This window comes from Cnephaeus nilssonii (assembly GCF_951640355.1).
Source record: "Cnephaeus nilssonii genome assembly, chromosome: 22".
In the NCBI taxonomy this organism is placed as follows: Eukaryota; Metazoa; Chordata; class Mammalia; order Chiroptera; family Vespertilionidae; genus Cnephaeus; species Cnephaeus nilssonii.
In genome coordinates, this window is record NC_137093.1 from 11,210,253 (window position 1) to 11,233,989 (window position 23,737).

Consider the following 23,737-nt stretch of genomic DNA (forward strand, 5'->3'; position numbering starts at 1 on the left):
TGTTGCTACATTTTTGTCAAATGGTTTTTTTAATGGGTTTTGTGAGAGTCATGGGCATGTATAGAAGTCAAATACTATGCAATTCCTATTACTTCCTTGATTATTAACTGAAAAATAGGATGCACTGACATTCTTACTGGGGTCAAATAATCATATCTTCACTTGCTGATGCTTCCTGAGTGTCATTCCCCTCCTAATACAATATGCATTCCAGTGTGGCCAAAGCTTTCCTTGTCCCAGGCCTGACATGCAAGCATTAATGTCATTGGACCTGAAAAGACCAGGCACCCTGGGATGATGGGTGGGTGACCAAGCAGTCACCAGGATGGGCCATTGATTGAAGATTTCTAGTGACTCTCTGAAGCTTTGTCATATCCCCCAGGATGTACCTGAAGGCGAAATGCCCAATAATGACAGGATAGGAGCTCAGAGTTGGATTTCGGTTACTTATAAAATCATGTACTTCCTCTTGAAAATCTGAGTTGTCAACTGAAGTGGATAACCTCTGTATCAGTCCACGTCCTGGCAGGATAAAGATGGCACACTCTGGGCAACAGAGGAGAGATTAATAAAGGACTATTTGCAAAGGTGTGGGCAAGGTTTAGGGAAGCCAACAAAGGACCAATAACTAAGGCATCCATTGCTGCCCTAAGCCTGAAGCAGCCAAAGAAGAGAGCAGGCACCAGAAGCTCGTAAACAGAGTGGCTGTCTGGAGAAGGCTGCCTAATAGGAGCCTTTAAATGTAGACAGTCTTGACCTCACATTCCTCCCACCCTCTGATCTCCTGGCTGGCTTCCCATTAGCTAAACCCAACAGGGCACCAAAGGGGCAGGCAACCCCTGGAGGTCATCCATGCAGATTGGTCTCCCAGAGAAGAAAATGGCAGAATGGGGGGTCTGGAAGAGCAATCTGAAGGAATGACTAACTGAATCACATACTGAATTATACAATCAAAATGAGGGGCAGTAAGGCCTTGTGAAGACAACGGAACCACCCCCATGTCTCCAAGCTGCCCTGGCTCTGTAGCTGAGGTTCCTGGAGTCACATGGAGTTAGGCCTAATTTCATTTCAGCACACGGCCCACACCCACATAATCTCATTTAATCTTCCCAACAAGGCTGCAAGGACAGTGTTGTTGTTTTTCCATTTTACAATTGAGAAAATTGAGGCCTGGAGAGTTCATAGAGGGTCCACAGTCACATAGCTAGCAGCCGGCTGAGTCAAGATTACAACACAGTTCTGCCTGATCCCAAAGCCATTTTCACCATCCTACTAAACTGGTTCAAAACTGGCTCAGCAGAGTCTGGAGGAAGGACCATAACAGGCCATTGAGGCTGGAGGCAAAGGGCTTTTCTGTGCGGAGGGCCAGTGTTAACATGCCATCTGGTTTTCTCTGCCTCGAGGGCTTTGCCAAGGAGACTCTTCTCTTAGCTGGTAGGGCTAAAGGTTTGAATTCCAAGCCCTCGCCCGGGAATCAAAGAGTGGAAAGATGGAGAGAAAACACTTGGCCAATGATGGGAAAAAGGGTATTTTCGTTTCAGATGCCTTTCAAGTTCTTTTTTCCCAGCTGAGCGTTGGGTATTTATAGAATTCAGGGGGAGTATTCAAGGGTAATCAGCAGTGGAGCTGCTTTGGGGCCATTAGGAAGCTCCAGATCACACAGGAAAAAGTTGAGGGGAAGGGACAAGAAAAGGCCAGGAGCAGCGGGGCACCAAGTGGCCTTCTTTATGTCGCCAAGAGCTTTTCTCTTCCTGGGCTGATGATGTCAAATCAAGGCCTATGAAAGTGCTATAGATGGAATCATAGAATCAAAAGGGATGAAGGGCTCAACAAATTGTGGTACAAATGTACAGCAGAATGTGATTCTGGCCTAAAAAGGAATGAAGTACAGATACATGTTACCACAGGGATGAGCCTTGAAAACATGATGCTGAGTGAAAGAAGCCAGACACAAAAGGCACATGTTGTATGATTCCATTTACATGAAATATCTAGAAAAGGCAAATCCATAAAGACAAGGTGCAGATCGGTGAGTGCCAGGGGCTGGGGGAAAGAGAGAATGTGGAGCAACTGCTTAATCAGTACAGGGTTTCCTTTTGGGTGATGGAAGTCCTCTGGAAACAGAGGTGGTGGTTGCACAATATTGTGAATGTAACCAAATGCCACTGAATTTTCCCTTTAAAAAGGCTAATTTTAGCCCTAGCCGGTTTGGCTCAATGGATATTGTCGGCCCTTGGACTAAAGAGTCCCGGGTTTGAGTCTGGGCAAGAGCACCTACCTCAGTTGCAGGTTCTAACCCTGGCCCTGATTGGGATGAGTGTGGGAGGCAACCAATCGTGTCTCTCTCACATTGACGTTTCTCTCTATCTCTCCCTCTCCCTTCTACTCTCTCTAAAAATCAATGGAGCCCTACCTGGTTTGACTCAGTAGATAGAGTGTCGGCCTGTGGACTAAAGGGTCCCGGGTTTGATTCTAGTCAAGGGCACATGCCCGGGTTTCGGACTCGAGGCAGGAGGCAGCCGATGAATGATTCTCTCTCCCTCTCTCTTCCTCTCTGAAATCAATAAAAATATATTTTTTTAAAAATAAATAAAAATCGCCGAAACCGGTTTGGCTCAGTGGATAGAGCGTCGGCCTGCGGACTCAAGGGTCCCAGGTTCGATTCCGGTCAAGGGCATGTACCTTGGTTGCGGGCACATCCCCAGTAGGGGGTGTGCAAGAGGCAGCTGATCGATGTTTCTCTCTCATCGATGTTTCTAACTCTCTATCCCTCTCTCTTCCTCTCTGTAAAAAATCAATAAAATATATTTAAATAAATAAATAAATAAATAAATAAATAAATAAAAATCAATGAAAAAATATCCTCAGGTGAGGATACACACACACACACACACACACACACACACACACACAGGCTAATTTTATATTATGTGAATCTCCCTCAATTAAAAAAAAAAATGGACAACCGTCATCCCAAGTCTTCCAAGCAGTCTTTGCTCTCTGTAGCTGAGGTCTCAGGCGTTGCAGCCTTATGGCCCAATTTTATTCCAGGCTTCCCTTTTCTCTATACTCTCCCACTACTGGCTTCCTTTCTGTTGCTCAGACACTCGAAACCCATCCCAAATTCAAGACCTCTGCACTGCTCCTTCTTTGGTCTGGCTGTTCTTTACCCCATCTTCCCCCTGCTGGCTCCTTCTCCTCATTCAGGTCTCAGCTCAAATGTTCCTTCCTCGGGGAGACCTTTCCCAACCCTCTTACTAAAGTAACCCACCTACCAGTCATTTGCCATCACCGAGCTTTTCAGACTGTTAGTTATGATTGATTAGTAGTTATTGAAATCAGTTTAATGGGTCTTACTGAATATTTTAAAAAATATTTTTATTGATTTCAGAGAGGAAGGGAGAGGGAGAGAGAGATAGAAACATCAATGATGAGAAGAGAATCATTGATCAGCTGCCTCCTGCACGCCCCCTACTGGGGATCGAGCCTACAACCTGGGCATGTGCCCTGACCAGGAATCATACCGGTGACCTCCTGGTTCATAGGTCTACACTCAACTACTGAGCCACACCGGCTGCACATTGATGAACATTTTTAAGAAATGAAGTGGAATAGAAAATATACAGAATAAAGGTAAATACTTCTGTATCAGAAATATATATATACTTTTTGCTGCAGTAACAAACCACTCCAAATGTATTGCCTTGAAACCCTCCCTCAAATCTGTGGGATAGTTGGGCTCAGCTGGGTAGTTCAGCTCCACGTGGTATCTGCTGGGATCTCCACGGGGCTGAGTTCAGCTGGGAGCTCCTCTGGGGCCAGAACATCCAAATTAGCTCCCTCCTTTTTGGGCCCCAGTGCTGGCTGCCATTTCTCCTTCATGTGAACTCTCTCCTTGAGGTCTCTGATCATTCAGTGGTCTAACCTGAGCCTCTCTACCTGGCAGCTAGATACTGTTAAAAGATCAACTGAACCATATTTAAAAATTTTAAGAGTTTACTTGAGCAAAAATTGATACTAGTCGGGCAGCACCAAACAGGAAGTGGTTAGGGGCGCCCTCCGCTGGCAGGAGTCCTGGGAGAGACTTATACAGAGAAGTGTGGAAGCAAAGAAGAGAAATTATTTCATTGGCTATAACTGAAAGCCTAGTTGGCTGTTTGTGATTGGTTGTCCTTTGACTTTTGATTTCATGACCTTGAGACATGTACAGGTGTAGATTTTGGTTTGCTTACACTGGAATTCGAACCACATCAAGCTCCTTGTTTGGTTCAGTGAATAGTACAAGGAGCACAGACATGAAAGCCACCAGGCATCTTAAAGCAGAGGCCCAGAGCAAGCACAGTGTCATTTCCATCGCATCCTATTGGTCAAAGCAAGTCATGAGTCCCGCCTAGATTCAAGGAAAGGAGAAACAGCCTCTACCTCTGGACCAGGGAGTGGCATGTGCATACCAGGAATGACAGTTGCTAAATTGTTGGCAGACATCTTTGCAGACAATCTATCACAATTGTTTTGTGAAAGTTTTATTTCAGTTTAATAAACAGGCATTTGAGTTCAATGGGTCACACGATAAACATTTCTTGCTGTGAGTCACAGTCAAAAGGTTTGAAAAACTCACTTCCACATTCCTTTATTAATTTCTTCCAAAGCACCTAGTACTCTCTAAAGTTAAACGTGTATGTCCCTCATTAGAATACAAGCTTCTGCCCCAGTTGGTTTGGAGTGGATAGAGTGTCGGCCTGCGGACCGAAGGGCCCTGGGTTCGATCCAGTCAAGGGCACGTACCTTGGTTGCAGGCTCCTCCCCAGCCTGCAGGAGGCAACCAGTCGATGTTGTTTCTCTCACATCAATGTTTCTCTCTATCTTTTCCTCTCTCCCTAAAAATCAATGAAAAAATATCCTCAGGTGAGGATTAAGAAAAAAAAAAAAAAGAAAGAAAGAATACAAGCTTCCTTAAAGTCTGTCTTGTCTTGTTCACCGCTGTATCCCCAGCACTTTATTGAGTAATAAGTAAATAAACATATGATGTTATTGAATAGATAGTAACAGCTACCATTTATTTGGTCCTGAGCACGTAAATGCATTATCTCACTTAATTTGTTCAACACATATTTGAGCACCTACTATGTGCCAGGCACTATTCTACTTACATGCTGGTGATACAACAGTGAACAGAACAGACAATAATCTCTGCTCTCATGGAATTCATATTTCACTATGATACTGGAATAGTATGGAGTACATTTGCTACTATTTTGACAGATAAGGAAACAGAGAGGTCAGGCAACTTGCCCAAGGTCACACAGCTAATAATTTCACCTCGACACCTGGTTCTTCTCTACTCTGTTGCAAATGTTGGGTTTTGTCCAGCAATGGGTCTAAGTGATTACAGATCTCAATTTCTGCAATTGCTTCTCTAAAGGTTCAAACTTGTCTTTCTGGGAATCAGACACAGGGGAGTGGGAAGAGGTGAGTTCCATGATCTCAGAGTCCCTACATGCCTCCCCCCTCCCCCCCGGGACGATGGCTCACACCTGGGGTGTTGCAGAGTTGAGCCACAGGTCTCAGTCACCCCCACTGTCTTATCGGCATGTGACATCCCCAAGTGGCTGAGGCCTGCAGGCCTGGCAAAGAATGCAGTCCGAACAAAAATAAACCTGCCACATTCCTTGGCAGCCCCCTGCCCCTTCCCGCTCTCCAGCCATCCATCCTCACAGTGCAGCCTGCCAGGGAAGGCCAAGAGAGGAACAGTGGGGTGGAGGAAGCAGCCTGCTGTCCAACCCTGAGAAAGAGAGGGAGAGGGGAAGAGAGGAAGAGAAAGAGAGAGATCACCTTATATGGGAACATGTGCAGACAATGTGTGGCAATGGCTTAGAGGGCAGTGGAGGTCAGATACCAGACAGATGGAAGAAATTAAACATGGGACAGAGAGTGTTCCTGGGCCCTGAAAACAGCTCTTGTTTCACAGCGAGTTCGCACAAAGCCTGGCCCGTTTTCCTTTTTTGCCTAAGCTGAGCGAGATGTTGAGTCCTCAACTCTACATGACTTTGAGCCAGGCCCTGGTTTGGCAGAAGTCTCACTCCCCTAAAGTAATTTCTTTAATGAACAAAAGTTCTCTTTGCAAAAAAGAAAAAGACTGGGCCTATTTCCCACAAGTTTACAGTATCTTCCTAAAGCACATAAATTAGTGGTTAATGAGTAAATACTCCATTTCTCATTCATTCATTCATTCATTCAACAAATATGGAAAACCAATTATACACTGAGCCAGGGGCTGGGAAGATAGTGTTGATTGATTGATGATGATGATGATGATGATGATGATAGTTACTATTTGTTGATTTGTACTCATCTGATAAATGTTTCAATTCATAAAAATTTACTTAGCACCTCCATGTTCTAGTCATGGGGATATAGAACATTGCTCTAAAACCATCTGGTCCCTGACCTGTAGAGTTTACAAGGGGGGTGGGAAAGTAGAAATGACAGATCTTAAACAGATGATTCCACTGGATCTTCACAACAGCCTTTTAAATGAGCTATTGTTATCTCCATTTTTTTTGGAAAAATTTTTAAAATATATTTTTATTGATATCAGAGAGGAAGGGAGAGGGAGAGAGAGATAGAAACATCAATGACGAGAGAATCTTTGATCGGCTGCCTCCTGAACGCCCCCTACTGGGGACTGAGCCAACCTGGGCATATGCCCTTGACCGGGGTTGTACTCAATCAAACCCAGGACCCTTCAGTCTGCAGGCTGATGCTCTATCCACTGAGCCAAACCGGCTAGGGCTGTTACCATCTCCATTTAACACAGTTTCTCAGCCTCAGCACTATGGATATTTTGGGCTGGATCATTCTGTGTGTGTGTGTGTGTGTGTGTGTGTGTGTGTGTGTGTGTGTGTCAGGAGGGTGGGGGCTGTTCTGTGCACTGTAGGATATTTAGCAATATCCTTGGCCTCTACCCACTAGTTGTCAGTAACAACCAAAAAACGTCTCCAGACATCATCAAATGTCCCCTGGGGGATAAACTCGCTGCTGGTTGAGAGTTTATCCAACAGATGAGGAAGTAGAGGCTCAGGGCCAGTTAAGAAACTTCCTAAAGGTCACCCACTGGCAAGGAGGACTCACCCTGGTTGTTCCCATTCATCTTGGCACCTACACAGGGAAAACAAACTAGCATTCCCAGGGCTAAGTGTGACAGATAGACAAGTTGTGTTTGGCTCACAGAGTTCTAAACAGAGTGCTAAACTATCATCCCTAGCCACAGGGAGTGGTGGGGACTGTGGCAAACTGTACAGTGCATATCCTCTCAGCTCCAGTCAATCTGCCACACAATGTAGTCAGATTTCCTAAATTTTCAAGGAAACCCAGAAATCCAGATAGTCTCATTGGTCCTGGCTGTCTTGATCTAGTCATGTGTCCATTCATGAGCCAATCACTGACCAGAGGGAGGTGATATTCTGATTGGTCAGACTTGGTCATGTGACCATCTCTAAATAAGGGTATGGAGCTTCTCCCAAACAGGAGCTGAGAGTTGACAGTGGGGAATAAGTGAGTCCCCAAAGAAAAATTGGATGTTGATATCAGAAGGGGGAATGAATGCTGAACTGGCCAAAAAAACAGATACATGTTACACCTGGAATCTTCCCTACCACTGACTCCTTCTAGCCTTCCAATATGCATCAATCTTCTCACCTACCCCCACCGGCCCTACTTTTGTGCCTGGGACAGGCCCTTCCTCTCACTGGAAGGCCATCCTTATACCCTCTTTCCTCATTCAGATCCACTTCAAAGCCCAAGTCAAACCTCATTCAACCACTCCGGGCGACAATGAAATTGTCCTGGGAACTCCCAGTAAAGTGAGAATCTGAACCACACACTCCAGTACTCAGCTCCATAGCTATCAGATGAACAAATAAATAAGGAGATAATTTGCATGACTTGCAATAACTAGAAAACGGGGCTAAGATTAGAAGGAACTAGAAATGTTAATGGAAGCTGTCTCTGAGTGGTGGGTTATGGGCAATTCTGGCTTTTCTTCTTTATAGCTGTCAGCATTTTCTACAATAAAAAAATACAAGTCCTAAGAGTAAAAAGGAAGTAATGCAAGTCTGGTTTAAACAGACTATAAGCAAGAGAGGACAAGGACCAAGTGTTGATTCTGCTTTGTCCCCTAACTCACAGCAGCAGGCCCACACGTGTAAGAGCTAGTTAGAGCTGGATTAACAGCCTCAGGGCGTGTAACAGAGACTGTTGATTTCCCAAGCCAGTCCTCCTTCCCCAAGCCAGTCCTCCTTTCCTCCTTCAGACTCTCCGAACTCAAATTCCGAGTGCTGTCCTCCCGCTCCCTCTGCATTGCCATGTGCGTCATCAGAGCAGACCCCAACTCCAACCCCTACACCAGAGGATCTATTGGCACTGCTGACTTTTGAGCAGGATAATTTTGCTGATGTTGAGTTGCTGCACGAGTCACCTTGAAGTTTACATGGATGAAGTCAAACATTCCTTAATGTTTAGGTGTTTAAGCTAATTTGAGTTGGCCTTTCTGTTACAGCATCTTAACCAACCCAGGGTTCTGTTAAAGACATTTGCATATACAGACACATACAAGGATCATTAAAAACAGTGATTTTCTGGGTGGTTGGGGGTGGCTATCAGAATCTAGAGTTAAGGACAGGTGTATATATTTTTATTTCAGAGAGGAAGGAAGAGGGAGAGTTAGAGATAGAAACATCAATGACGAGAGAGAATCATTAATCGGCTGTCTCCTGCACGTCCCCTACTGGGGATCAAGCCCACAACCCAGGCATGTGCCCTGACCGGAATTTAACCCAGGACCCTTCAGTCCACAGGCCAAAGCTCTACCCACTGAGAAAAACTGGCTAGGGCCAGGCATATCATTTGATAGTCCCTTCCGAGTTCCATTTTGACCTAGAGCTATTCCAGTTGCATATGCAATTGCTAATAACCCACACAGACACTGAAGCAGAGAAAAGGGCTTGATTCCTTTTGCAAAACAAGGAGCAGTATTTGCTCTAGAACCCACCACATCCCATCACATCAAAACTGCTGCAAAACACCAAGTTCTGTAGTTTTTAAGCTATTTCTGGGAGCCTCTAAGATGAAGCTGATTAAGAAAATAATAAGCCAAATGGCATAACCTCTAGAAGCCTCAGCTCACTTATTGGTAAGCTAGATAGGACAGAATAAGAATTTTCTGATATTGAGGGTCAGAAAGTACTTCATGAATCATAAAGTGGGTGATTGGTTATCGATACTCAGCAGCCCAGACATACAGCATTGCGCTCCCAGCATTCAAATGGTCTTAAGTTGCCAGTGGATTGCATGTGTCCTTGTTGTTTCTCATGTTTCTGAGGCTCTGCTTCCTCATCTGCATACTGTGACAAGACCTCTTCTGACTGTGCACTGAATATGAAATAAGGACCTTTGAAAAAGAGAAACATATGCCACTATTATTTCACCATAATTCTCCTGTCCAGGAAAACAGCAAACAAAACTGAACTTTGAGGCAGACTGAGCGATGTTGGTGCATCACTGCCCTCTGCTGGTCAGTGGCGGTACCACAAATGGTTTCAGAGAGGAGAGGGTTTGGGAAGAGGAACCTCTGGGAAACTGAAGCACAGAGAGAGGAGGGGACTTGGCTGAGGGCACCAAGCCAGCCATGGACAGAGAAGAGTCTCAGATTTGAGACTCCTGATCTTAGCTCCGTTTACAGGGAGAAAAATGAGGGCTGGAAACTCACCCATTATGGTTTCACTCTGCTGGCCCCTCAGGAGCTTTTCTAGACAGTCTTATTAGGATTTCTCTCTTTTGTTCCCCCTCACCATCCAAACTGATTGGACATCCCACCCTTTTCTTCATACCAGTGTAGCAGTGTTCCGTTGTTTGATGGGTGATTTATGAAAATGAGCTCAGATCCTTACAACTGCTTTGTAAGGTTGGACCAGGACCTAAAGATCAGAGTGGTTATGACACTATCCTAAGGCCCAACAGCAAGTAAGTACCAGAGCGGGATCTAAACTGTAGTCTGAGACCCCAAACCCACATTCTAACCGCCACAAAAAAATCATAGCACTTTTGTGCTGAAAATTTTGGAACGCCCAAAATGATAGTATTTGCTGGCAGACTTTTGATGAAGCAATTAGAGAGGAAAGTTTTTTGAGCACCTCTCTTATTCACACATATATGATCTTGAATACTGTCCACAATATTGAGGCACAAATAAGGAAACCGAGTTCAAAGAGATTAAACTATGTGCCCAAAGGCACTTGGTGAAAGCTGGCATTCAGACTGCAACCTCCTATCGGTGTTAGTATATAAATAAATTATGCTCTTCAGAACGTAAATAGGATCAAGTATGTAGTAGCATAGAACACAGGCCTCCCCACCACAGCACCCCTTCGACTCTCCTGTAAACCATTTCCTACCGGAGGCCTCAGGGTTCCAAGTCCTCTTGATCTGGGTTTGAACCCCACATTTCTGAGCACTGCTTTGAATATACCCTAACTGGGTATATTATTTCATTTAATTCTTGTGGGAACACTGTGAGGTAGATAGGATTATCATCCCCATTTCATAGATGAGTAAATTGTAGCTCTGAGAAGTTAAATATCTTGCTCAAGGGCATGGGCAAGCCGAGGGGTGGATAATTTGCTGACACTCTACGTGATACTGTCTTCAGGTCTTATTCTTCCACGTCTTATTCTTCCCTGTTTGCAGACAGGAAACAGCGTTACAGAGAAGTGAAAGTAACTTGTCTCAGGGCCTTTGCATTCACTGTTCTCTCTGCAATGCTCTTCCCAGACATCCTGGCAACTCGCTCCCACACCTTCTTAAGGTCTTTACTTAAAAGGCCTCTTCTCAGGGAGGCCTTTTCCCACCACTCTATTTAAAAGTCCAATCTCCACTCTTGTATCTCGGTGACAAAAAGAAAACAACCCAATTCAAAAGTGGGGAAAGGACTTAAATAGACATTTCTCTAAGAAGCTGTACAAATGGCCAATGAGCACATGAAAGAATGCTCAACACCCAATGATGTGCATTAGGAAATGCAAATCAAAGCTCTGTGAGATTCTACTTCTTACCACTAGGATGCCTATTATTTACAAAATGGAAAATAACATGTGTTGGCGAGGATGTGGAGAAATTGGAACCCTCATATGTTTCTGGCAGGAATGGAATATGATGCAGCCACTGTGGAAAACAGTTTGGCGTTTCCTCAAAAACTGCAACATATGATCCAGCAATTCCACTGAAACAATTGGAACTGGGAACTCAAATACTTGTACCAGAATGTTCCTGGTAACATCTATATATAAAAAGCCTAGCCGAAACCGGTTTGGCTCAGTGGATAGAGTGTCGGTCTGCGGACTGAAAGGTCCCAGGTTCGATTCTGGGCAAGGGCATGTACATTGGTTGCGGGCACATCCCCGGTAGGGGGTGTGCAGGAGGCAGCTGGTCCATGTTTCCCTCTCATCGATGTTTCTAGCTCTCTATCCCTCTCCCTTCTTCTCTGTAAAAAATCAATAAAATATTTTTTAAAAATTAAAATTAAAATTAAAAAAAAATAAAAAGCCTAATATGCAAAGTGTCCCCTCGGGAGTTCGAACGACCAGGAGTTCGATTGCTATGATATGCGCTGACCACCAGGGGGCGGTGCGAAACGAAGGGAAGCCCCTGCCGGCAGCCAGTAGCCACTAGGGACCCTACCCATGCACAAATTTTGTGTACTGGGCCTCTAGTTACTCATAATAGACAAAGGTGGAAACAATCTGAGTGTCCATCGACCAATAAACAGCTATATAAAATGTGATATAACCACACAAAGTATTATTCATCCATAAAAAAGAATAAAATACTGACATATACTAAAACGTGATGAGCCTTGAAAACTTTATACAAATTGAAAGAAGCCTGTCATAAAAAACCACATAGTATGATTCCATTTATGTGAAATGCCCAGAATAATTAAATCCACAAAGACGGGGGGGAAATGGTGGTTACCAGGGGCTGGTGAATCCATAGAGACAGAAAGCAGATTGATGGTTGCCAGGGGCTGCAGGGAAGGAGGGAGTGACTGCTAATGGGCACAGGGTTTCCTTTTAAGGTGATGAAATGCTTTGGAACTAGAAAGAGGTGGTGGTTGCATGGCATTGTGAATGTACTAAATGCCACTGAATTCTAAATCTTACAATGGTTAATTTTATGTTATGTGAATTTCACCTCAATTTAACCACTAAGTTCAACCCCAAACACATCTGATCTTCCTTCCTTGCTTGTTTTTTCCCCATAGGAGCACGGCCCTCTGACATTCTATATATCTGACTTGTCTGTTATTCGTCCTGTTTCTTTACAGGGGCCCTCAAACTTTTTAAACAGGGGGCCAGTTCCCTGTCCCTCAGACGGTTGGAGGGCCGGACTATAGTTTTAAAAAAAACTATGAACAAATTCCTATGCACACTGCACATATCTTATTTTGAAGTAAAAAAACAAAACGGCAAAAACACCCGCATGTGGCCCGCGGGCCGTAGTTTGAGGACGCCTGCTTTAGAATATGAGCTCCAAGAAGAAAAGAATTTTGGTCTCTTTTGTTAACTCACATATCCCCAGAGTCCCTGGCACTCAGTAAGTAGTTGTTAAATAAATGAATTAGGACTGACTGGCATGGCTCAGTGGTTGAGTGTTGACCTATGAATCAGGAGGTCATGACCTATGAATTAGGGGCATGCAGGAGGCAGCTAATCAATGATTTTCTCTCATCATTGATGTTTCTATCTCTCTCTCCCTCTCCCTTCTTCTCTGAAAACAATAAAAATTACATTAAAAAATAAACGAATTAGGAAGAGTATGGTAATAAAGCAGAGTCCTGCCCCAGGGAAGGGTGCTTTAGGGAGAAGGAGGAACACATGTGTAGTTTTGCTTACAGTTTCAGGAACGAATATAGAAGACCATAATACACACAGTTAATGCCAACAATTACACATTCACAAACTATTTGAACCACTTGGCAAGGCCTGGTGGGCCCCTGGGTGTGGAGGTGGGAGGCGGGTCCTGCAGGTGGGAAGGCCTGGGCCCCTGTCATAATCTCAGTCACTAGACTGCTGCAACAACACCTCCATGGCCTTTCAGGCTCAACACCACCCTGGAATTCCTGTTTTCCCTGTTGGCTCTGTTCTCCTGATCACCATAGCAACTGTTTTGAATCTTCTTCACACTCATCAAACCTCCCTCTGCCTTTCCTAGCCTGTCCTATCCTTCCTCCCTTACCTGCAACTACACTCACCTTTCCCTCTATCCCATGTATCTTATCACAGAGCAGTCTGTAGAATTGTCTACACTGGCGGGAATGTTCTCCATCTTCACGGTCTATTACGGGAGCCATTAGCCACACCTGGATATTGAGCTTTTGAAATAGGATGTGACTGCAGAACTGAAGTTTAAATTTCATTTAACTTTAAATAAATTATTTATTTTTATTGTTTTAAATACATTTTTATTGATTTCAGAGAGGAAGAAAGAGATAGAAACATCAATGATGAGAGAGAATCATTGATCGGCTGCCTCCTGCACGCCCCACACTGGGGATTGAGCCCGAAACCCAGGCATGGGCCCTGACTGGAATCTAATTATGACTTTCTGGTTCATAGGTCGACACTCAACCACTGAGCCACACCGGCTGGGCTAACTTTTAAATAATTTAAATAGCCACATGTGGAGAGTGGTCATCCCATTAGACAGCACTGGTTTGGTGTAACTCAAAGAAAAACGTTTTTGGATAGCAGGGCGCTGGGCATTCTCCTAACTCTGTGACATTCCAAAGCAGCAGACGCATTCTGAGTTAGGTGATGAGAAGGAAGGAAGAAAGGGTGAGCAAGACAGGTTCCTGAGAAAGTGCCATGGAGAAATATAGAGGAAGAGACCTCATTTTGACAGGATTTTAAAGTAGCTCCAGTTCCCAAGAAAGAAAGAAACCACAGTGGATCTTGGCTGAAACACTGTCCCTCCTGAAGGAGAGTCAGTCTGTTATCATTGTATCGTCGCTGCAAATCCAAACTGGTACTGACACCAACAGGAGTTTTCGTGGGAGGAAGAACCACACGCCAGCCAGGTGAGAGCATGTCAGTTATTTCAAAGAGCATCCAGTTATCTTTGTTCCCATTTTTCCTCAAATGCAAAATGGGTGCCACACGAACAGAACGATGACTTGAATGTCCCTTTTTGTGTAGCTGATTCTGCCCACATTTGATGATTCTATCACATTTTAGTTACACATCTTTTTTTTTTTAAAAGGGAGGGGGAGAGGCAGAGAGAAAAAGAAACATTAATGTAAGCAAGATACATCTATTGGTTGCCTCCCACACGCACCCCGACTGGGATTGAGGATCAAGCCTGCAACTGAGGTACGTGCCCTTGGCCGGAATCAAACACAGGACCCTTTAGTCCGTGGGCCAATGCTCTATCCACTCAGCCAATCCGACTAGGGCGTTACACATCTTTTTAAACATGGAAAGTTAGAATACCACACCCTCTCCCTCCACTGACCTCCTCTAAATGGCTAGCCCTTTTGAGTAATTCCTTTTTCCCCTGATTTTAAATATTTTTATCACACGCTAAGTTCCCACTTGTCTTTGTGTTTAATGCTCGACTCTATCCTGTTCCACTCATTTATAGTCCGCTCACTATCGGCCTTTAATCACACAGCTTTATAATCGCTCTTAATATCTCCTTGGCCTCTGGCTTATTTGTGAATCACTGGCTTTTGTCCTGGTTTCCTCTCCTTCCCGGATGCCTCCGAGTATTGGTGTTGGCGTCCTTCAGGGATCTGCCCTCAGCCTTGCTCCATGCCACTATACTCTCTCCCTGGGCAGACCTCCCACCTCCACTCTTGCCCCTTCTATCCATTTTCCAAGGTGCAACTGGAGTGACTTTACTAAAGTGAAAATGAAATCATGCTGTGCCTCTGCTTATAAACCTGCCTATTGCTCTCGGGACAAAGTCCAGACTCATAACCACAGCACAAGGGGCTGAAATATACTGGGTTTCCTCAAAGCACACCTTGAGACAAGAATGCTGGCGAGTAGTTCAACTGGGAGGTTGAGGGCCAGGAAGGAGATTTGGGAAATGGGCAGGCAGTCAATACAGGAAGCATTCAAGAGCAGGTCTGTAACAAGAAACACACACACACACACACACACACACACACACACACACACACACACTTTCACCGAAGCTCTCACATCCCCCCATTCCATTCATGATCTCACTTCCTACTTCACACACACACAAATAAAAAAAACAGAGACCACCAATCTTGATGTTCCTCTTTGAACATCTTTGTGGGTTTTTTGTTTTGTTTTGTTTTGTTTTGTTTTGTTTTGTTTTTGTTAAGCCTCACCCGAGGATATTTTAATTGATTTTTAGAGAGAGTGGAAGGGAGGGGAAGAAACAGAAACATCAATGTGAGAGAGACACATCGATAGGTTGCCTCCCACATGTGCCTTGATCAGAATCAAACCTGTAACCCTTCATTCCACAGGCCAACACCTAACCACTGAGCAAACTGGCTAGGGCTCTTAGAACATCTTTGAATGCCTTAAATGTTTCCATCTTAACTAACCCCCCTCAATCTTTCCTTGACTCTATGTCCCCCATCAAAAACCACCCTGAGCCCTAGCTGGTTTGGCTCAGTGGATAGAGAGAGCATCGGCCTACAGACTAAAGGGTCTCGGGTTTGAGTCCAGTCAAGGGCACATGCCCGGGTTGTGGGCTCAATCCCCAGGAGGGGGTGCACAGGAGGCACTCTCAATGATTCTCTCTCATCATTGATGTTTCTATCTCTCCCTCTCCCTCTGTCTTCCTCTCTGAAATCAATAAAAAACCCACCCTGACCTCCCTCCCCTCGTGGCTAAGCTTGCAGGTAAAGCAGTCCTCATGTGCTCCTCCAAGGCCCTCTCATCAGTCCTTCCCTGCACGATTGCTTTGTGGGAAGGTGTTCCATTGCGAAGATGTGATTTGAAGTGTCTTTGGGTATTTAGGTCTAGCGATTCTGCACAGGTGAGGATCTCAGAAAGGCTTGGTCTGGATATAGAGATGTTTAAAGATCTATCACTAATTTTTTAAAAGTAGTGCCTGTTAGATGTGATCAAATAATTGAATCGATACCCCTTCCCCTGGGAATTGACCTTTAGGCCACTTCACAATGGACATTCCACTGGCTTAGACCACATTCCACCTGCTAAGACCATTATCTCTCCTCTGAAGTTTCCCAGAATCCCAACCTGAACAGAGAATTCTCCGCCCAGAAAAAGCCCACTTAGAGTTCTTTAAAAACCTCTGACTTCCAGTCTTTGGGTACTGGCACCATTTGGGGGTCAGCCCATCTGGGTTTCCAGATGACCTTTACCCCTTTGGCCTCATGCATTCCTCCTTCGGTCACGCTAACAGTGCCTGCATATGTAAGAGAAAACTTCATAGAAGTGGCCTTAGTGTGCACTCAGTTCAGAGCTTCAGATTAAGGATTCTTGGACCATTCGAAATTTTTTCTTTAAAATATATTTTATTGATTTTTTACAGAGAGGAAGGGAGAGGGATAGTTACAAACATCGATGAGAGAGAAACATCGATCAGCTACCTCCTGCACACTCCCCACTGGGGATGTGCCCAAAACCAAGGCACATGCCCTTGACTGGAATCAAACCTGTGACCCTTCAGTCCGCAGGCTGACGCTCTATCCACTGAGCCAAACCAGTTAGGGCCCATGCGAAATCTTAGCTTTATTGCTTCTGAGGAAACAGGGCCCTGGGTCCACTTTAAAACCCAGATTTGAAGTTGACCGTTTTATACAAAACCTGCTTTGCTTTGAGCCTGCCAAAATTTGCTTTCATTGAAATGTAAGCTAAACTCCACCAGAATCCTACAAAAACTCTGTCCCTTTGCTTGGGGACAACCCACGGCTCCTCTGGCATGTGTTCGCCCTCATTGAGGGGTCAAATCCTAGCTTTGTTGGATGGCAAGTTTGTTCCTGGGAGTCTTAGGCTGCTGGGCCTAAGTCCTGGACAGACCTCCCAGGGCACAGAGGAGGATAGAGAGAGGAATCAGACAGAGCAGACAGAGGGTCATGCAGGAAATATTCAGCATAGAAATAATGTCCACCCTCCTCCCCACTACCCAGCAAATCTGATTCCCCACTATCTACAGACAGGAGTGTTGTGAGGAAGTGTGTGTGGGGTGAGGGCAGAAGGGGAGGCGGAGACCTTCATTCACCCAGTGTCCATACACATCCGGGGCTGAATAAAGGGTTGCAGAAAATGAATCAGTCAGTCTCTGAGTAGTGGCTCTTGAGGCCATGGAAAGATCTAGGCCCTTTACTAAGGCACAATGGAAGCACTGGGTCTCCTGACATTTGAAGAGCTGCCCCTTTCCTCCAAATGAAATGAGTCAAAAAGTGAAAGGAACAGGGGGAAGGGCAGAATTCTAAAAATAAAAAAAACCCGCCCTTCCTTTGAACACCATCATTGTGCCAGCATGTGAGGGAGGCCAGCGGGGGCGGGGTCAGCTGCCAGGCAGGCCTATAGGATTTGACTTCCCTTGTTTATCCCCCAGCCAAGTCTGGACAGCAGCCAGGGGTCCGCCCCCATTCTGTCATCATTGGAGGAGCTCAAACTTAAAGGCTCCAGTTTAAATTCAGGGCATTTCATTTTCTCTTACTGGTGGGCCTGCTGTGGCCCTTCTGGAGCCAGCCCCAAGACTCTCACCATGCCAGCCTGCTGCGATGATATGTTTGCGTATGAGACCAACAAAGTCACCCGGATCCAGAGCGCGAGATATGGCACCATTATGTGGTTCTTCCACATGATTGTCTTTTCCTATGTTAGGTAAGTGGGGTGTGGAGATGACCCCAGATCTCTGCAGTGGTTGCTGGCACAGGAAACCCTAAGGTGCAGCTTCTAGTGCACATCCTGAATTCCATGTGGTTTTAAGACCTGAGATGTGTGTCTCACAGCAAGCTGGAGGAGAAGTGTGTTTGTGTTGGTGGGGGGTTGGGAAGGGGGGCCAGAGGGTGGCCAGCAAGCAGCAGACAGGAGGAAGCTGTGCCAGTTTGCTACAGAAAGAAGCTTGGGAGGCAAGTGTGACACTCTGGGTTCTATCCCAGGCCTGCCAGGGCGAAATGGGTAGGGCATGCCTGGGAAAGGTGGGAAAACACAGGGCAACACCCTTGATTTCCAGGGAGAAGGCCATGAATTGGGGTGCAAGTAGTGATGCTGCTGGTAGCTGTCTGAGTCATCATTGCTTAGGGGCAGGAACAGGACCAGACTTGTAAATATCACTTTAGATCTTCTCCATGGTTAGGAAGGCTCCCCATGCTCTTTTTTCCTTTTACAGCTTATTGAGATATAAGTTGTACGCTATACAATTCCCCCATTTAAAGTGTACAATTTTGTAGTTTTTATCATAGTCACAGAGTTGTGAAATCATCACCACAATTTTAGGATATTTACATCACCTCAAGAGGAAATACCACTTCCCTTAGTTACATTCCTATTCCCCTGAAGCTTCGGGCACCCATTGATCTGTTCTCGGTCTCTATGGATTTGCCTATTCTGAACATTTCATATAAATGGAATCACACAGTAGGTGGTCTTTTGTGTCTGGCTTCTCTCACTCAGCATCATGTTTTCAAGGTTCGTCCACATTGGAGCACGTATCAGTACTTCCTTCTTTTCTATGGCTGCATAATATTCCACTGTAAGGATGGACCACTTTGTGGTGGACATTTGGGTTGTTTGCCAATTTGGGGATATTAGGGATCATGCTGTTGTCCAGCTGGTGTTGCTCAGTGGTTGAGCATCAACCCATGAACCAAAAGGTCACTGGATGGATTCCCAGTCAGGGCACATGCTTGGGTTGTAGGCTCGATCCCCACTAGGGGGCGGGCAGGAGGCAGCCAATTGATGATGTTTCTCATCGATGTTTCTCTCTATCCCTCTTCCTTCCTCTCTCTCTAAAATCAATAAAAACATATTTTTTTAAAAATCATGCTGTTATGAACATTTGTGTACAGGTTTTTGCAAGAACACATTTTTGCATGAACAGTTTTCTTGGGTATGTAACTATGAGTGAAAGTGGTGGATCACTTGGTAACTCTTTCAACCTTTTGCAGAACCACCCAACTGTTTTTCACAGCAGCTGCACCATTTCACATGCCCACCATCAATATTTGTCCCAATTTCTCCACATCCTCACCTGACACTTGTTATTATCTGTCTTTTTGGATTGCGGGCATCCTAGTGGGATGTAAAGTGGTTATCTCTTTGTGGTTTTGGTTCACATTTTCCTAATGGGTAATGTCCCCTTGCTCTTTGTGATGATGAAGATGATGATGATGATGATGATGACAACTCACGTCTGTACAGGGAAACAGTGTTGTTTACCACCTAAGGGTTAGAGTCACTCAACGTCTCTGAGCCTCAGATTCTGCCTCTGTTCACAGAGTGGTTGTGATAATTAAATAGAAAAGGCATGCAAGCCCTTCTCAATGCCTGGCATAGGGTATGAGCTCCCCAAATGTCAGCTCTTTTTCAAAAAATCTTTTTTAATCTAATGGGTACCTTCAGAATGCAGTACACTCTCTCCTCTGACTGTCAAAGTAACCATGCCCACACTTGGGGTTTGAGATCTGAAAAGGTGGATTCAAAAATCCTTTACCTCTTTGCGTTTTCTTTTCTGTAAAATGGGGATGATGGTTGTTGTGAGAATTAAATGAGTTAATAAATGCAGAGCTGCTAGAAAAATACCTGGCATATGGCAAGACCTTACTAAGTGTGATTCTTCTTATTAATAGTAACTATTAGGATCATCATTATTTAATTCATGTGTTTAATATGCAATAAACATTGAATGATAAACACATAAGCTAGAATTCTAAAATAATACATTACTTAGATAAGATATCATAGGGCTGATGATAAAAAAACATAGTAAACTCCTACAAAGATCATATTTCACCATTCCATGTAACAGATAATGTAACTTTCTGGTATGCTTGGGTACAGCAACGAAGTTTCTTAAAAACAGATCATTGTACATATGAGAAAGATTATTATGAGAACACCTTTCAATGATAACTATTTTTCTTCCACACGGTGGACTCTTATTTTACATGCATTTAATTCCCTTAATTTCAGTTACACACGTTCCACCAGAGCATGGAGGTAGGGCACAATTTAAACAGTGCAATGATTCGGTGACTGGTGCCCAGAGTAAGGGGGAGATGGAGACTTGAGTTGGGGTTCCCTCAGTCAGTCTCTGCTTCCACGTGCTTCTCACAGAGTGAGCATTTTGCCGTCCTACCTGTGGATCTAAATACACCTTTTCCACTCAACATGCCCCCTGAAATAAGCCAACTCCTTCACATTCGCCTTCCTTTCACTCCCTGCAAAACTGGAAAAACAGCAACTTGTTCCAGGGCAGCAGGAGGAGAGCCTATGGCTATGCATTGTGCACCATGCATGGGCCTAGCAAAGGCACTTTAATGAGACACAATTATTACCTTAAGTCCCAACTTTGGAAGATAACCCCACGTGGAATGCTTCCCCATTGTTTATATTTTAAAATATAAAACTGAAGAAAAATGCTGCCAGCTTTGCTTTCCCCCTCTGTGTTAATGGAAGACTTACATCTCTCTGAATGGTGTCCCATAGAACACAGCGTGGGCAATGCTGCCTTCAATTGTATTCTGAGGCTGCCAGTTGATGTAACTGCAAGTTGGCCATCTGTGAAATGGGTAGACTCATGGTGCCCTGGGGTTGAGGGATGTTGTATGCATCGAATAGGACTGGCGTGGACCACTGATGGAAGTCCAGACAAGCTCAGGTAAAATTTGGGATATGCAGCAGCAGGTGGTGGGTTCTGGCCATAGGGTTCTAGGTTCAGTGGTTGTACATACTAGGGCCGAAAAGGCAAAGGGCCAGGATAACAAAGTAAGACAGTGCATCAGTTATTGAAACTGGGGTACAAGACAGGGGCTACAATACTAGAAATAAGACTACAGGCTGAGTCTGGTTGGCATAGCTCAGTGGTTAACCATCAACCTATGAACTAGGACAGTGGTCGGCAAACTCATTAGTCCACAGAGCCAAATATCAACAGTACAACGGTTGAAATTTCTTTTGAGAGCCAAATTTTTTAAACTTAAACTATATAGGTAGGTACATTGTTATTAACTTAATTAGGGTACTCCTAAGCTGGCCTTTGCTAAAAACTCAAGGGGCCAAAGAGCCGCATGTGGCTTGCGAGCTGCGGTTTGCCGACCACTGAACTAGGAGGTCACAGTTAGATTTCCGGTCAGGGCACATGCCTGGGTTGCAGGCTCCATCCCCAATGGGAGGCAGCCGATCAATGATTCTCATCATTGATGTTTCTATCTCTCCCTCTCCCTTTCTCTCTGAAATCAATTAAAAAAAAAAAAAGAGGCTGAGCAGCTTCTCATAGTCCCTCACAACCAAGTTCAGGTCTAGAGTCAAAGGCAGGGCGTGCAGCTGCAGGCAGGGTCACATGGCTCCAGCTCCCAGGGTTGCAGCAGTATGTGGACAGGATGCTGAGTAGGTCTGTGCTAGTCATATAGTTTGGATGTCTGACAGCAACCTTCCTCAAGTTAGCCAGCAAGCCACACAGGGGGATTTACTGTCATATAACTGGGCAGCGGAAGAGATGGAACTGTCCTCTGACACGGATGGTCATAAAAATTCAATCTGTGTTATCAGAGCAGGTTCTCTCTATGTATCTTGGATCTACTTGGATTTTCGTTTTCTTCTTGAATAGGCTATCTATGTAGGAAGGTGGCACATCTCACATCTTCCCCTTATTGCGAGAGGAACAAACAGGGTTTCTTGATAGCTCTGCCAAGAAAGTCTCAGGAAAGACTCTGATTGGTTGAGCTTGAGTTACATATTCATCCCTAAACCAATCATTGTGGTTAGGGGCATGGTGTCACCTGATTGGCCAACCCTGGGTCATGTGCTCACTCTTGTGGGAAGTAGTAGAGAGAGGGTAACTGCGCTGAATGAGCTGGATCTAACCACAGTCAATGGCTTTTCCTTAGGAAAAAAGAATTCTGTTGCTGGAAGAAATGGGAAAAGAAAGTGGTGGGTAGGGGTGGAATGGGAGGGATAGTCAAAAAACAAACATCCATTACAAAATCTCAATGGATAATAATGATTTGAACAGCGCAATTATGGGGGAATTCCCATGTTATGGATTCCACTTCTTGATTATATGTCACAGCTTAATTTCCCAGCTTCTCTTGCAGCTAGGACATAGGCATGAGACCCAAGCCCAAGTATAAGAACTATGCAACACTTTAGTACGCAGGGAATAACATCATGTGATGGGCGTGAGCAGAATTCATCTTTAGGAATTTATGGGGGCAGTACCAACCTTGACCTAACCAATGGGGACCATTTCCCTGAACCTCATGCTTTAGAAATCCCGCTGTGGCACTCTGCTGGCTGCAAGCTTCCCCATGAAATAAGAAGCCAGTTTCCTTTTGCTGCTTAAGGGATTACTCCAAACTCAGTGGCATAAAACACCATACACGTAGTAGCTCACAGTTCTGTAGGTTAGTGATTTGGGCAATGACTGGGTTCTCTGCTCAGAGACTCACAAGGTTGAAATCAAACTGTGAGCTGGGTCGAGTTCTCACTTTGGGACTCTGGCGAAAATTTTTACTTCTAATCTCGTTCTTATTGGTAAAATTCCAATTCCTTACAGTTACAGGATTGAAAGCTCTGTTTCCTTGCTGGCTGTCAGCCAGGGGCCACTCTCAAGATCCTAGAGGTCACCTTCATTCTTTGTGAATGTGGTCTTTTCCAGCTTCAAGCCAGTGATGAAACAATTAATTGTTCTCATGCTTCAAGTCTCTGACTTCTCTTCTGAGACCAGCCAAAGAAAACACTCTGCTTTTAAAGGGCTCATGGGGTTGAGTCTGGCATACCCAGGCGTTCTTCCTATCTTAAGGTCAGCTGTGTAATAGAACCTAAACATGGAAGCATATCCATCATACTCAAAGCTCAGGGAGTTAGGCAGGGTTCATATACCAGGATACAGAAAACATTGGGGGTCATCTTAGAGGTCTGCCTGCCACAGGGCCAGAATGTGCTCATTCAGAGCTGCACTCCCCCATCCCACCACGCCCTGTGGATGCAGGACTGCAGAATTCTCTTCCCAAATGGCCCTGAACCTCTTCCCAGATTTATTCTCTTGAAAGAAGACTATAGCAACCATGGGCACGGGCAGGTGTATACAGGTGGAGGGTGTGGAGGGAGGTTGGGCATGGAGGAGATAGGAATACAAATGTAGGGAGAGAGATCATTTAGGAGACTACAGGATAATCCAGGTGAGAGTTGATGGTGACCTGGCCTAAGGAAGTGCCAGTGGTAGAGAAGTAGATGGATCTGAATAACATTAGGAAAATAAAACAATAGAATGTATGAGGGGGACTGAGGGAAAGGATAAGTTAAGGAGTGTGCCATGTTTCAGGCTTGAGCAACTGATGGGTCGTGGAAGAATTTATTGGGGTAGGGAATATGGGAGAAAAAGCCCATTAGGGGGTGGAAGGTTTGATGTGTCTATGGGACACACAAATATAGAGGCTCAGTAGGTAGTTTGATATATGTATCTGAAGCTAAAGATACAGATTTCTATGTCACCAGCATAT

The 23,737-nt window shown here is 44.7% G+C and overlaps 2 protein-coding genes across 3 annotated transcripts in view; one reads left to right on the forward strand and one right to left on the reverse strand.

The window, feature by feature from the left end:
• IFT81 (intraflagellar transport 81) overlaps positions 1 to 23,737 on the reverse strand; it is a 204,593-nt gene that overhangs the window by 58,379 nt on the left and 122,477 nt on the right. The window lies entirely within an intron of this gene.
• P2RX7 (purinergic receptor P2X 7) overlaps positions 17,779 to 23,737 on the forward strand; it is a gene marked incomplete at its 5' end in the record, with an annotated part of 115,170 nt that continues 109,211 nt past the window's right edge. For both annotated transcript variants that reach the window (XM_079762821.1, XM_079762824.1), the window contains one exon: positions 17,779 to 17,897. In XM_079762821.1, the coding sequence (XP_079618947.1) occupies positions 17,779 to 17,897 (119 nt within the window). The remainder of the gene's footprint in view (positions 17,898 to 23,737) is intronic.